Source organism: Poecile atricapillus, chromosome 2 (genome assembly GCF_030490865.1).
Source record: "Poecile atricapillus isolate bPoeAtr1 chromosome 2, bPoeAtr1.hap1, whole genome shotgun sequence".
In the NCBI taxonomy this organism is placed as follows: domain Eukaryota; kingdom Metazoa; phylum Chordata; class Aves; order Passeriformes; family Paridae; genus Poecile; species Poecile atricapillus.
The window spans coordinates 63,849,758-63,863,783 of NC_081250.1; the positions used below are offsets into that span (position 1 = coordinate 63,849,758).

The window sequence follows — 14,026 nt, forward strand, 5'->3', positions numbered from 1 at the left end:
TGAGTTTACCCTCCTCCAGACAGAGCTGTGGATTCATTCCTGCTGCAACACTGTCTCTTTCAGCTTTGAAAATCACTAAGCCATCTTTGTTTTTATGATAGGAAGGGGCATTGCTGAAGTCAGTAAGACTCTTACCAGTGCATTTGACTACATAGATGCTAGTGCTTATTCCAGTCTGTTTTCCATTGGCTTGGATTTATCCTTTGGGTTGTGAGTGGAGTTTAGGACAGAAGGGACAATATTGAGAATTTAAGTAAATAATTGCATCTGTATTTCTTCAAGGCCATTATGAAATGATAGGTGTACTTCTTGTCCGCTGGAACCCGATTGGGAGGACATGGTTGTGCTTAGGCAAGGGAATTCAGGTCACAGGACTATTGAAGGGGAACAGAAACTCATATGATGACTGCTGGATACAAAAAAAAACCCAGCCATACAAAGGAGCCATTGTATTCCTACTAATAACTTGGAGAAACCAAAAGCAAGTGGAACGTCCATACACAGAGCTGAATTGATCTGTTCTTTTAAAACCAGATCTGTCTACCCACACAGACAGGGGGCAGTAGTAGGTGCCTCTGGAAGAATATGAGAGTATGGCAATCAGTGAGTGAGTGAGTGAGTGAGTGATTTACTGATTCATTGATGGATTTTTCTCTCTTCATTTAGCAAGTTCTCTGGGTCCCTGTGTTTTGAGATGTAGGAACTTCTTGAGCCAGAGGTGATGTGGTTGTCCTAGTAAGTGTATGTGTCATAGCTAACTTAAACATTGCCTTGAGGTAAAATGCAAGGATATGATGGATGTTTCTTGTCTCCCAGGCTTGTGGAAAGTATTGTAGCTACCACAGATTTTTATTTTTTTTTAACTCATATTCTGTGCAAAGCAGCCACTTACTAGAGTGTGCACCTTTTCCTTGCACATGTACAAGACAGGTGCTTTCTGTCATCTTTGTCTCTTGCTTTTTATACCAAAAGCAGGATATAAAGCAATATTACAGCAACCTTTTTGATGATTGAAAAATAATTACTTTCTGGAAGCAATATGCAGTCCTCCTTTAACATTGAGAGGAGATCTTTATCAACTTACCTTTTCAATCTCAAGTCTTTGAAAGGTGACCTCAGAAATGGAATGTATAAAGAACCACCTTCAGTAGCATTAAGTCCTTAATTCTCCATTAGCCTTATGGAGGGCATTCACTATTCCAGTAATCATGCTACTTCATTACTTGATATATAGGTCTGGTATCCTTTATTTTCTGGTAGTTTGGGATTATCATTCACACTGAGGACTTAATTCAAAGTTTTGGTGCATTCAGGGAATCTTCTTCCAAAGTCTGCAGTTACCTTTGGATCAAGTCTCAGGTGTACTTAGGAGATATGACCTCTCTTGTTTAACTCAGCCCTGCTCCTTGGGAATTCTTTGAATGCCCTCCTGCCCAATTCCACACACGTCCTTTTTTTCTGATCTTAAATCCTTACAGTTTAGTCCTTCTACTTTACTGCCTCTCAAGGAATTTTCATAATACTGTTTTGAAACAACATGCTTCAGTTCAATTGAAAACACCAATTCTTTTGTTTTTCTAACTGTTCTTTCAATCATGAATGTATTAATGGCTTTGCTCTTAGAGAACTCAATACTAATTCTGTATGTATCCTATGCAGGAGTAATTTAAGTGTTTCTTGGTCCTGATCAGCATGGTCTCAATATCTTAAAAAACCCTTTCTCTAATCTTCTTTATGACAATGAATGATAAATGCCCTTTTTTTTAAATTTATTTTGATAATTTTTGGTGTTTTACAAAACAGGTAAGCTTCTGACCAAGTTAATCTTTAAGTTTCTAATAAATGTATTATCTTTTATTTATTCAGGCAGTGTTCCATCACTAGCTGCTGGCCTTTTCTTTGGGAGTTTGGCTGGACTGGGTGCTTATCAGATCTCACAGAATCCAAATAACATTTGGGTTTCTCTGAGTAAGTAATTTAAAATTTTATTTAGAAAAGTACTATGTTTACCCTATATATTTAAAATGAGTACCTGAAAGTCTTTGAAGAAGAATTAAACACAGATAGTGTTACAAATCTAACTTCAGTCCTGTCTAAACTTTACTGAACTGGTGGCTGCCAACATGCATCTATCTCATACTGATGGATTTGAAGGATCGTAGTGAAGTAAGTAAGGGAAGTGAATAAATGAATTTCTGACCTCTCTTTGGCTGGATCCTCCTACTTTGAGCATCCTACGGTAGGCTGTAGCATTTTCGGAAGCGGGATTTGCCTTCAGAATGACCATACCCCTAGCAGACTATTTTCTTATCACAGAAAATGGCAGAGATTGTGATTGGATTATATTTATATATGACAAATACGTGAAATTACAGAGGTGTTAAGGCCTGGAGAGATTTAAGCAAGAAGTAATGCTGTTTCTTCCATCTCAGAATTGGAGCTTTCCTTCCCCCTGATTTGAGAAGTTGTGGAGAGTTACTGCTTAGTCAGTGTTTAAGAGCCACCACTGACTACAGCATTTTTTCCCTGAAGCAGTGACATAGCATCTGCCCCTTTGACATGTGGAAATCAGAAATGAACAGAGAAGGCCCGGCATTTCTGTCCACTTCAGCTTTATTTACAGGCAGTCCACTCCCACACCTACTGGCCAGGCCAAAAGCTGTGCATGGTCAAGCCTTGATAAACTGCCGATACAGCAAGCTTAAGAAGTGTGAGGTGAAGTGTTTTTCCAAATGCGAGAGACAGATACATTTCTGTAGCTCAGTAGCATATGGTGTCTTTTCCTGTTCATGCTTTAAAGTTTTTGGAGAAGATGGGTCCCACTGATGCTTGAAACAAAATTCCATTATGAAGTGTGCTTATTTTGAAGACTGGCTACTAATTGGAGTTTGGAGCACTTTAATGCTGAAATATTTTAGTTTTATTGTGTGTTAGACTATAGTCCCAGTTGCTTACATATCTCATTACATGAGATTAACAGATATCAGTGACAATATTTTGGCTGGTGTTAGGGAGGAAGGATGTCATTGCTAGGACTGAAGATGAACTGGATCCTACAGGACCAGTCATAACATAGAAGCAACAGTAGGGGATAAAAGAGTTGTTGGAAGAATATGAGTGTAGCTGTTACCACTGGGTAGCAAATGCATACTAAGGATAAGGATTTCATCAGTGTATGTTTTCCTTACAGTTTTTTAGCATTCAGTCTTTATTTGAGACACTGTGTTCCAGGGACTGTCCTTTCTGTCTTACTGAGTCAATGAAACTACCGTGCCCCTGTCTCTGTGTCAAGTGGTCAGGGACAATTAACTCTCACCTTAATAATGCTTAGCACACTTCTCTTTTGAAGTCTATGGAAAACATAAATTATTTAATTCTCAGAACATTACTACAAGTTAGACATGATGCTACGTGTTAGACATGATCACTACAAGTTAGACAAATGCTCTCTCCTTTTTTTGAGAACTGGGGGAATTATGTGCACAAGTTTAATGATTTGCCTGTGTGGGGAAGGCATGAGTTCTGGAGCAGTGTATGGTAAATTATTTCCAGTCTCAAAAAGAGAACATTTTGAAAAACAAATTTGAGAAGTATGTGCAGAAGAACATGGAGTACACTGTCTGCTAGAACTTGGTATAGAATACTTACTCTTTAGAAACTGAGGCATTTTAAAATTTACACAATTTATTGACTCTCTTAGTCTGTCAGATGAAGTAATCTTGTTTCTCTTTTTACTTGATGTTGCTACTTCTCTCAGTTCTGTTAGTTTTTAATTATGTTTCTCCCACACATGGCATCTCTGCTGACTGGGCTGTACAATCTCTCATTTAAGTTACATCTGGAGCACTGACTGCCATCATGGGAACAAGATTTTACCACTCCAGAAAATTCATGCCTGCAGGGCTAATTGCTGGTGTCAGGTACAATAACTTTTTTTAACCTCCTTTGTGTGATTTCTTATTTGCTTAATTAAACTGAGATGGAGTGAGTCATATTTTGTGTACTATTTTTGTATCCATACATCACTTACATGAAGTATTTGAAAATTAATTGACAAATTGTTGTTATTATTGTTAAATGATATGGTTTTTCCCCTTATACAGTTTGCTAATGGTTGGAAGATTAGCACTGAAGATGTTGGAAAAGCCCCAGGAAAAGTAACTGTTAATTTTACATCTTAATATTTGGAAAAGGAAACCTGATAATGAAGTTGCATGAATGCAGAAGTGAGAAGATGGAAAAATTCTCTTCATCAAGATTTTTTTCTCTTTTTTTGTAAGGGGGAGTAGAATGATGGGACAGACAGTTGATATACAAGATAGAGCTGTTTGTGTATAGAGAGAAATGGGTTCTGGGTTTGATTTTTCTGGACATGTTTCAATGTATTCCAACACTTCCATGTTTTTATATTCTAAAATATATTTCTGACATGTATGAAGCAGAGAGAAAATATCCTGTAATTAAGAAAATATCCACAAAGACACACCAAGAGTAACCAGCTAAATACAATAATGTATCTCAAACCTTTTATACTGAGTATTACAGTGTGCTTTACCTGTTGCATTCTGAATTGATATACCATGTCTTTATAATGTCAAACAGATCTTGCTTTTTTTATTGTGAAACTATGCTAAAATTATGCTTTTCTATAAGTAAAATTTGTTACAAACCTTTCTTTGGCTTTTTTTTTGTACAACTTCTGTGTTTGGGGACAGGTTTTTTTTTTTTTTCACCTTGTTCTCTCAGTGGAAGTCTTTGCAGTGGACTGTTAGTATCCAAGTGCTGTCGTTCAATGATATTTAAAAATCCTTTTATAGATGGAGGGACAGAAGATTAAATTATGGGCCTTCATTAATACTTCATTTAAAAAGTTGGTTGAAAGGAACTTACACTGTGGATTAATTAAGTGAGATTTGTGCTAGGCCAAACAGTTGAATGTGACCTAGACTGTATAACTGGAATAAAATACCTTAACACTATGTAATTCTGATCTTACAGGCTTATTTTATGATAGAATGTATCAGCATTTTATTTTTATCTCTTAGGAGAGTGGCTGTGCCTCTTCAAATCTGTCTTTACTAGGAAACCCTGGAGTTAGGAGGGTTCTTTGTTCTGCTGTGATGTCTGAGGACTGAAGTGTGTGTGGAAGAGGCATCAGTAGCATCTGATGCTTTTGCTGTCACTCCAACCTTGATTGCTTCTCCTGCACTGAGTCTTGCAGCTCTGTTAGTGCAGGCACAGCTCACATGGGCTTAGCACTGTGATGGAAGGGAGAGGCAAGAAATGAGTGAAAGAAAATCCTTTATAAGCTTATTATTTAGTGATACATTATTATTGATAAATTAAGATTTTTACAGAACTCTATTTTAAAGTGATATTTTATGTAGAGAGTATTTAGGATTTTACTTTGGGACCTTTATAAACAGATTATACCTGAACCTTGTTAACTGCTTAACATGATAATGGCAAAGCAGGTTTAAATTACATCTTACACACTTTCCATTTTGTAATGTTTAAAGGATTTTGTAAAAATTGCCTCAGCCTGCATAAAGGAGATACCAAACACAATTTCTCCAATTTGTTGGTCACTTCAATGCTTGTATTTCCTTTTCTGAAAATGGCATTTAGTAGCATTGAGTCAGAGTGACATTTTTACTGTTGTGAGTCAATGGTTACTCATATGGTAATAGACAGGAAGCTACTGTAGTAGAGAGTAGTAATTGCAAGCAGATCTATAGATGTTGGGCCAGTTGTGCTGTGTGTTACCAATTCGCTTAGCAAAAGTTACAAAATTAATTCCAGGTTTTTGAATGTATTTCATATGGTAACATCTCTTGTTTCCAGGCACTTAGTCTGTAAATAAACTGATCTACACAGGATGACTCTGCAGGGAGTAACACTGAAAACATGTTAAAGCATGTCTGAAATTCTAGTCTCAGTTAAATCATAGTCTTTTTTGACTATACTTTAAGCAGAACCTAATAGAAGTTTTGTAATTACCTTTTCATGTATTTGAATCACCCCATGTAATTGAATAGAAAATTCCATCACTGATACAGAATTTTCTAGAGCCATTCAAGAATTAAATACATAAATATCCTTTCTCCAGACTGCCCCTGCTTTTAGTCTGATTGTTAGCTAATTCTGAAAGATTTCTTCCTGAAGTTTGTTTTCCACTGAGAGTGGTCTTCATGTAAATTAGAGATAATTACTTTTGCATTAAATCCACTGTGACTATGCCATGGCTTGAGTGGAACTTTATGAGTCGGCTTGCACATGGATTTTAGAGTGATTTAGTTATTTTTGGGAAATGAACTGCTAAAATAAGTTAAATTAAGGCTTCTCTGTTCAAAGCATACTCTGAAAATAAAAATATTAGCTTAATATTTCTTACAGTTTCAACTGTCAGCACAAGCTGAAATGAATACTGATTTTTTTGAAAAAGGTCCAGGAACAGGAAACTAGTTTAACTATACACATACTGAGTCACCAGGATTCACCAACTCAGAGTTTAATCACGCATGTAGACCATTACAGAATTGAGAGAAGAAAATAATTTGAGTGTTCAAATCCTCGTTTCCTAGAGTAAGGGCCCTCCATTCCATGTCTACTTGCCTGATAGAGGCTGGGTGGCAAGAGGAGATGTCAGGTATTTTACCCTTCTCTTGAGTGGCTTGCTCAGGACCAGAGGAGGGAATTTCTTAGTCCCTTTGGTAGGTAAGTGATCTCTTGAAAGTAGGAGTTTAGGCTACATTTTGTAAGGAGGATGTTTAAGCCTGTCTTTGTAATAGCAGTTGCTTACCGTAAGTCCTGGAAAGTGAGAGATGTTTGGCTCCCTTCAGTTCCTGCTCTGCAGGGGTTCAAGTTCTCTTCCCAGGGAAGGGCTCCTTGCCTCAGACTGTGGGATATCCTGCAGGGAGAATGTTGATAGGGGAAGCCACACCACAGCTAAGAAGAGATTGCAAAGTTCCTGGGATCTGTGGGAAAAGGATCAACTGCTTTTAAAGTCTTCTTTTAAAGATAAATAGTAAATGGCAAAAATGCAAAAACATCCTGAACCCAATAAACACAACTCAGATTGCTCTCTGCCCAGAGTGAAAAATCCATAGGACAATTTAGATTTCACCTTACATATTTACTTCTGGTTCACTCCAGGGTCTCCAATCCAGGATCTTACCTGTGGTGCCCCAATTGCTGACATTGAGGCAGTATCATGTACATACAGGTTTAGAATGTTACAGAGCACCCAATTAGTGAAAATGTGAGCAAATATTTTTGGGGGGGGAATGTCAAAATATTGGACAATTGAGTGCCTCAGTTATGGCTTAATCTTACAGGTACAACACTGAGACCTCTAGTACAGCAATAATATACTCAGGCTCAATTGCACCACTGAGATGAGGTTATTCACGCATTGATAGATGTCACAACCTAAGCTGTTCTTCCAGTTAATGTGACATTTGTAGGTAGCAAAAATCTCTTTAATGTGGTACAAATGTGTAGTATAGTGTAAGAATTCAGGCAATGTTGCACTAATGGTATGGGCAACTGTCTTTCACAAGCCAGCAAGGGAGAATGAGAGGAGGGTAAAAGATATTTCAAGTGGAATGGTTTAGAAGGGAAGTAGTCATGTGCTGTCCTACTTCATCCCTTGTTCTAAGAATATGGTACAAGCCTGTTTTAATGCAAAGCAAGTCCCCTAACTCTTGTTCTGCTGCAGGCTTTGAAAGTGCAATTTGCCATGTCCCAGTTCTGTCAGTCATTGTGCTGGGAGCTGTTGCACTCTGTCATCACCAGCTGAGGGTCAGTCTGTACTGAAACTAATATGGCCTGAAGTATTACACAATTATCCTTTTGTGGTGTTAAAATTGCTGGCTTCTTGGCATTATAGTCATGCTTTCTGACTGCACAGCTTAATCACCTGGAAAAATGAGAGGGGGGAAAAAGGTCAGGAGAACCTCCAAGCAGTTATGACATGAGGAGGAATGTCTTTGTTTCTCCAGAATCCCTACAAGTAAAAATGGGAAAACATTGCGTCAGTAATAGCACAGAGGCATCTGCCCTCATCTCCTATCCTGCTTCCTTGATATGCCATGATGGAACAGATCAAAGTGCTTATGCTTTTATGCAATATCCCCATCTCAGTCCAGTGTGCAAATGACATTGGGTGTTCCCTTTTTGTGCTTCTCTTCTGAGCTGTGAAATGGAGATAATGTTTTCTGTATCCCTTCCCTGTCTGCTTGGCCACCCCCTCACTGAAGAACAACCTCCCCTCCCCTCCCCTCCCCTCCGCCCTCCCTCCCCTCCCCTCCCCTCCCCTCCCCTCCCCTCCCCTCCCCTCCCCTCCCCTCCCCTCCCTCCCCTCCCCTCCCCTCCCCTCCCCTCCCCTCCCCTCCCCTCCCCTCCCCTCCCCTCCCCTCCCCTCCCCTCCCCTCCCCTCCCCTCCCCTCCCCTCCCCTCCCCTCCCCTCCCCTCCCCTCCCCTCCCCTCCCCTCCCTCCCCTCCCCTCCCCTCCCCTCCTTTCCTTTCCTTCCTTTCCTTTCCTTTCCTTTCCTTTCCTTTCCTTTCCTTTCCTTTCCTTTCCTTTCCTTCCTTTCCTTTCCTTTCCTTTCCTTTCCTTTCCTTTCCTTTCCTTTCCTTTCCTTTCCTTTCCTTTCCTTTCCTTTCCTTTCCTTTCCTTTCCTTTCCTTCTCTTTCTCTCTCTCTCTCTCTCTCTTTCTCTCTTTCTCCTTTCCCCCCCTTTTTTTCTTATCTTCTTTCTTTTATTTTTTCCCCTTTCCCCCCCCCCCCCTTTTTTTATATATATTTTTTCACCATTTTCTCCTTGGTGCTTGCTTGTTGGGTTTATTTTTTTTCCCTGTTTTTATTTGTTCCATTTTTCCCCCATGTTAGTAGGCGGCTGGCTGTGCTGGGAATGCAGAGGTTTGGGAAGGCTTTGCAGCGCACAGAGCCGGGAGAGGGCGGCAGCGCGGCTCCCATTGACAGCGGCCGCTGTCAGCCGGGGGAGAAAGACACCCTACCTACCCCGAGACATGGAGACAAGGATAAATAAATAACAATCAACCTAATTCCAGTTTGGGTTTGCCCACTTGTCGCTATCTGACCTGGAACACCAAATGCTAGAACACAAATGCTTGGTTCTCTCAGCTTGAATAGGTCTTTAGCTTCTTTGTTATCTTTGCGCTGGCCTGAGGAATGAAAGGAAATGATCCTGGGAAAGGCTTTTCTCACCTAGCGGACTATGCAATCCAATGGTCGAGCTGCTAAGGACCTGATAATAATCTCGTGGGGAATGAAGATAAAGCCCTTTTGCCACTCTTTTTACACTCCCTGAAGGAAATCACTTATCTCTATTGGAAGATGTCAGCCTGATTTACAAGCAGAGGGGAGGTAGCAGGACACGCTTCCTTCTCTAAGCACTTGTAGAAAACACATAAGCGTTATAGTTTTGTAAACTGTTGGAATATATATATATATATATATATATATATATATATATATATTTAATGAGCGGAGAGGCTGTTGGCTGTTTCTTTGGATACGTGCTCTTTCAGCAGTGATATAACAAGAGAAAACGGCTGGGATCAAATTATATGCTGTTACCTGAAGGCATCCCACTAGTAGGAGAGTTATTGGATGCTCTGAAATTCCTTCTGACCCCTCTGCTCCTCAATAAACCTGCACACAACTTCCTCTGGGGATGGGCCAAGTATTGCTCCATTAGTATGCAGCACCACAGTCAGCAGGGCGGGGAAAACACACACCAGGAGGAGAGAAAAGAGATGAAAAACAGCAGGAGTAAAGTAAACGCTTTTAAATTCTGAACAGAAACTTCCCTCCACTGAGATTCCTGCAGGTCTATGGTGTCGTGACGACACGTAAATATTCTGAGGTGAGAGGAGGGTTGGTCCATTTACTTTCTGTTAAAAAATGAAGCCTAGACTGGGAGACAAGGAAAATTTGTTGTTATGGGGCTAGGAGCCCAAAAGTCATGACAACGGACATGGAGTCACAATCCTAAAATCTGAAAGTATTCTAATCCATAAAGCTGTTGTGAAAATGATCATTCTGCTTTTCTGGTGTTTAGCAGTGTGCTAGATGCTCCACTCTACATTGTTTGTCCTATATGCAGCAATATCTTCAGTTCCCAGACACTACCTCACATGGCAGCCCTGCAGCACTTACATCAGTTTAGGGCCTGTTGCCAGATTTTCTCCTACATAATCCACAACCCTGCCAAAAAATAAGGACACTGTGTTCAACTTACACCTATAAATATCATCTATATGAATTTATTTTTATATTAATTCATTTATTTATGTGAAGGACAGTAGGTTGTCTAGCATCCAGTTTCTTGGGCAGCACAGAGATCAACACAGACCCAACTTCAGCGACTTCCTCCTTTATGGCAGGTGGGAAATGAACACACACATTCATGCTTCTGCACAGCAACAGACACTACCATGGTTGCACAGGAGTTTTATTTACACTTTTTAAAGCATTTTGTTGCTTATCTATGGTTTTGCTTTTTACTAGTGATAAATACCGAATAATAGTGATAAAAAAATAACATTTACTTCTGTATATCCTATTCCCATACTGTCAAGCAAGCAAATATGCCCAGTATTAGAAGGCATTGTGACTTTCTGAGACAGAGATGGCAGCAGCCTGCAATTATTCTTGCTCCTCTTAGCTGTCAACCATTACACAGTCAGCTTCTTTAGGGAATGGTGTGTTGCACGGAGGCAGAAAAGATCCACATATTTTCTTATGATATATTTGATTTACAGGACATACCCCACAGGGTGCCCTCCAGGATCAGGACTTTCCGCAAGAGTATTCCTTTCAAGTGAGTGTTAACTTTAAGGTGTCACCACTATAGACAAACTATTTGCTTTAGTCAGGGTTCTCTATAATAATGCACCAAAAGACGAGCTAAAGATGATGGTAAATGCATTCAAATCCTCCCTTATCAACCACAAACAGGGTTCTCTCTCTCTTTCTTTTTGCTTTTTTTTTCTTTTTTTCTTTTCTCTCTTTTTTTGTTTGTTTTTGTTTTTGTTTTGTTTTTTTGTTTCCCCAGAAGCAGTGAAAGTTTGAGGTGGGGGGAGGGTAAGAGGGATCAGCTTATTGTTAGTTGCATCTTGTTTAGCTGGGTCACTGCAGTTGACCTCATTCAAATCTGTGTTGGGTTGACCCTGGCTGGATGTCAGATGCCCACTGAAGCCACTCTTATCACTCCCTTCTCAGCTGCACAGGGGAGAGAAAATGTAATGAAAGGATTTAAGGACAGGGAGAGATCACTCACCAATTAATGCCATGAGCAGAACAGATCAGACACAGGGAAAATTAATTTGATTTATTACCAATCAAATCAGAGTAGAACAGTGAGAAGTTAAATTAAATCTTAAAAACACCTTCCAACCTCACTCCTGCTTTTCTCCACCTCCTCCCTGCAGTGGCCAGGTTGATGTGGAATGGGGTTTGAGGTCAGTTCATCACACATTGTCTCTGCTGCTCCCTCCTTCTCAGGAAGAGGACTCCTCACTCTCATTCCCTGCTCCAGTGTGGGTTCTCTCCCATGGGGGATGGACCTCCATGAACTTCTTGCAAAGTGAGTCTTTCCCATGGGCTATAGCTCTTCATGAACTCCTCCAGCATGGGTTTCTTCCACAGGGTGCAGTCCTTTAGGAACAGACTGATCCAGCGTGGGTCCCCCATGGGGGTCACAAGTCCTGCCAGCAAACCTGTTTCAGGGTGAGCTTATCTCTTCACAGGTTCCTAGGTCCTGACAGGAGCCTGCTGCAGCACAGGCTTCCCAAAGGGTCACAGCCTTCTTCAGGCACATCCACCTGTCTGTCATGGGCTGGAGATGGACCTGTATGGGCTGCTGGGGGACAGCTGCTTCACCATGGTCTGCACCATGGTCTGCAGGGAAATCTGAGCTCCAGCACCTGGAGCACCTCCCTCCTCTTCTTCTCCACGGACCTGACTTGTCTGCAGGCTGTTTCTCTCACATATTCTCACTCCTCTCTCCAGCTGCAGTTGCTCTTGTGCAGTATCTTCTTTCCGCTTCTAGATACGTTATCCAGAGGTGCTACTGCTGTCACTGATGGGCTTGATCTGACAGCCTAGCAAACAGGGCATTGTTCAAGTTCTTTTACCCCATTCCAGGCAGAGCATGCTGCTACGTGTTCTACAGGCCCAAATCTTTTGTTTGTTTCCTCAACTGTTTCCCTACTCACTGATTCATGTCCTTGCAATGCAGAAATATGAGCAGAAAATATATTTAAGATGAGATTTTCCTTTATACTTCTGAAATACCATATCGACTGATTGTATAATAAGTAAAATAATTGCTTTCTGTCTGGAGCTAAAATTTATAAATGATTAAATGCTCTAGAAATATGACTTCAGATAGAAATCCTGATCCTTCGTTATTCCTCACCTCAAAAATCTTTCTCATATAAGCCTACAACAAAGTGCACAAATGCCAGCAATTTGTCTCTGGTAATAAATTAAATTCAGGTGACAAAATCAGATATAAATTATTTTTCCACAATCATAAAATTATATGGTGGGTGTAGCATGGTAGAGCCACTGTAATGCACTATAAGCTTAAAATGACAGATGATGTGGTAAAAACAGTAAAGTTTATTTGGGTTATGGACTCAATGAAATCCAAATACCAATAAGCTCGCTTTTGCCAGGTGTATCAGTTTTGTATGGCCTGGTTTTGGTAGCGGGGGGTCTACAGAGGTGGCTTCTGTGAGAAGCTGCTAGAAGCTTCCACCATGTCCAACAGAGCCAATCCCTGGTGGCTCTAAAGATGGATGTGCTGCTGGCCAAGGCTGGGCCAATTAGAAAGGGTGATAATGTTTCTGTGATAACATGTTTAAGAAGAAATCAAAACAATTGTTGTGCAGTTGCAATTTCAACCAGAGAAGAGGAGAGTGAGAACATGTGAGTAGAACAACCCTGCAGGCACCAAGGTCAGCGGAGAAGGAGGGGCAGAAGGTGCTCCAGGTGCTGGAGCCAAGATTCCTCTGCAGGCCGTGGTGATGACCATGGTGCAGCAGCTGTGCCCCTGCAGCCCATGGGGATCCACAGGGGATGCAGAGATCCACCCGCAGCCCATGGGGATCCACGGGGATCCAGAGATCCACCCACAGCCCATGGGGATCCACAGGGGATGCAGAGATCCACCCGCAGCCCATGGGGATCCACGGGGATCCAGAGATCCACCCACAGCCCATGGGGATCCACAGGGGATGCAGAGATCAAACAGCAGCCCATGGGGAGGTGCCCACACTGGAGCGGGTGGATGCCTGGAGGAGGCTGTGACCCCATGGGAGACCTGTGGAGAGAGGAGGCCCCTGCTTCCAGGCTGGAGCAGCCTGTCCTTGGAGTTCATGTTCCTTGGACTGAAGTTCATGGAAGAGTGACCTAGGCTGCAGCACTCTGAGGGGAACTGTTGCCTATGGGATGGACTCATGTTGCAGCAGTTCACAGGGAGCTGCTGCTTGGGAGATGGACCCACATTGGAGAAGTTTCCTGTGGGAGGGACCGCACAGTGCATCAGTGGAACAACTCCCTGAGCACTGGGAGAAGCCCTGCATGATGGACTGACCATAACCCTCATTCCCTGTCTCCCTGCCCCACTGGGGTAGGAGGTAGAACTGGAAGGAGAGAGAGGTGGGGTCAAGGTGTTTTTTAAGGGCTCATTTTACCTCTCATTATTCTGATCTGATTTTGTTAGTAATAAATTCACTTCATATCTCTAAGCTGGCCCTGTTTTACCCATGATGGTAATTGGTGAGAGATCTCTCCCAGTCCTTATCTCAAAGTGTGAACCCTTTTTTAAATTTTCTCTCTGCTGTCCAGCTGCAGAGGGGATTGAGTGAGCACCTTTGGTTGGTGCCTGGCATCAGGCCAGCATCAGTCCCCAACACCAGATTTGATCGCATTTTAGATTTCCAGCTGAATTGCTTTATATATATTACCAAGATTGTGCCTGACTCAAATG

General features: G+C 41.4%; 1 protein-coding gene across 3 annotated transcripts in view; it reads left to right on the top strand.

Annotated features, from left to right (window-relative positions):
* Positions 1-4,674, top strand: part of LOC131575423 (transmembrane protein 14C-like) — a 6,970-nt gene extending 2,296 nt beyond the window's left edge. For all 3 annotated transcript variants that reach the window (XM_058830905.1, XM_058830906.1, XM_058830907.1), the window contains exons 3-5: positions 1,867-1,968; positions 3,833-3,920; positions 4,104-4,674. In XM_058830905.1, the coding sequence (XP_058686888.1) occupies positions 1,867-1,968; positions 3,833-3,920; positions 4,104-4,161 (248 nt within the window). In that variant the 3' untranslated portion in view covers positions 4,162-4,674. The remainder of the gene's footprint in view (positions 1-1,866; positions 1,969-3,832; positions 3,921-4,103) is intronic.
* The last annotated feature ends 9,352 nt before the right edge of the window (positions 4,675-14,026 follow it).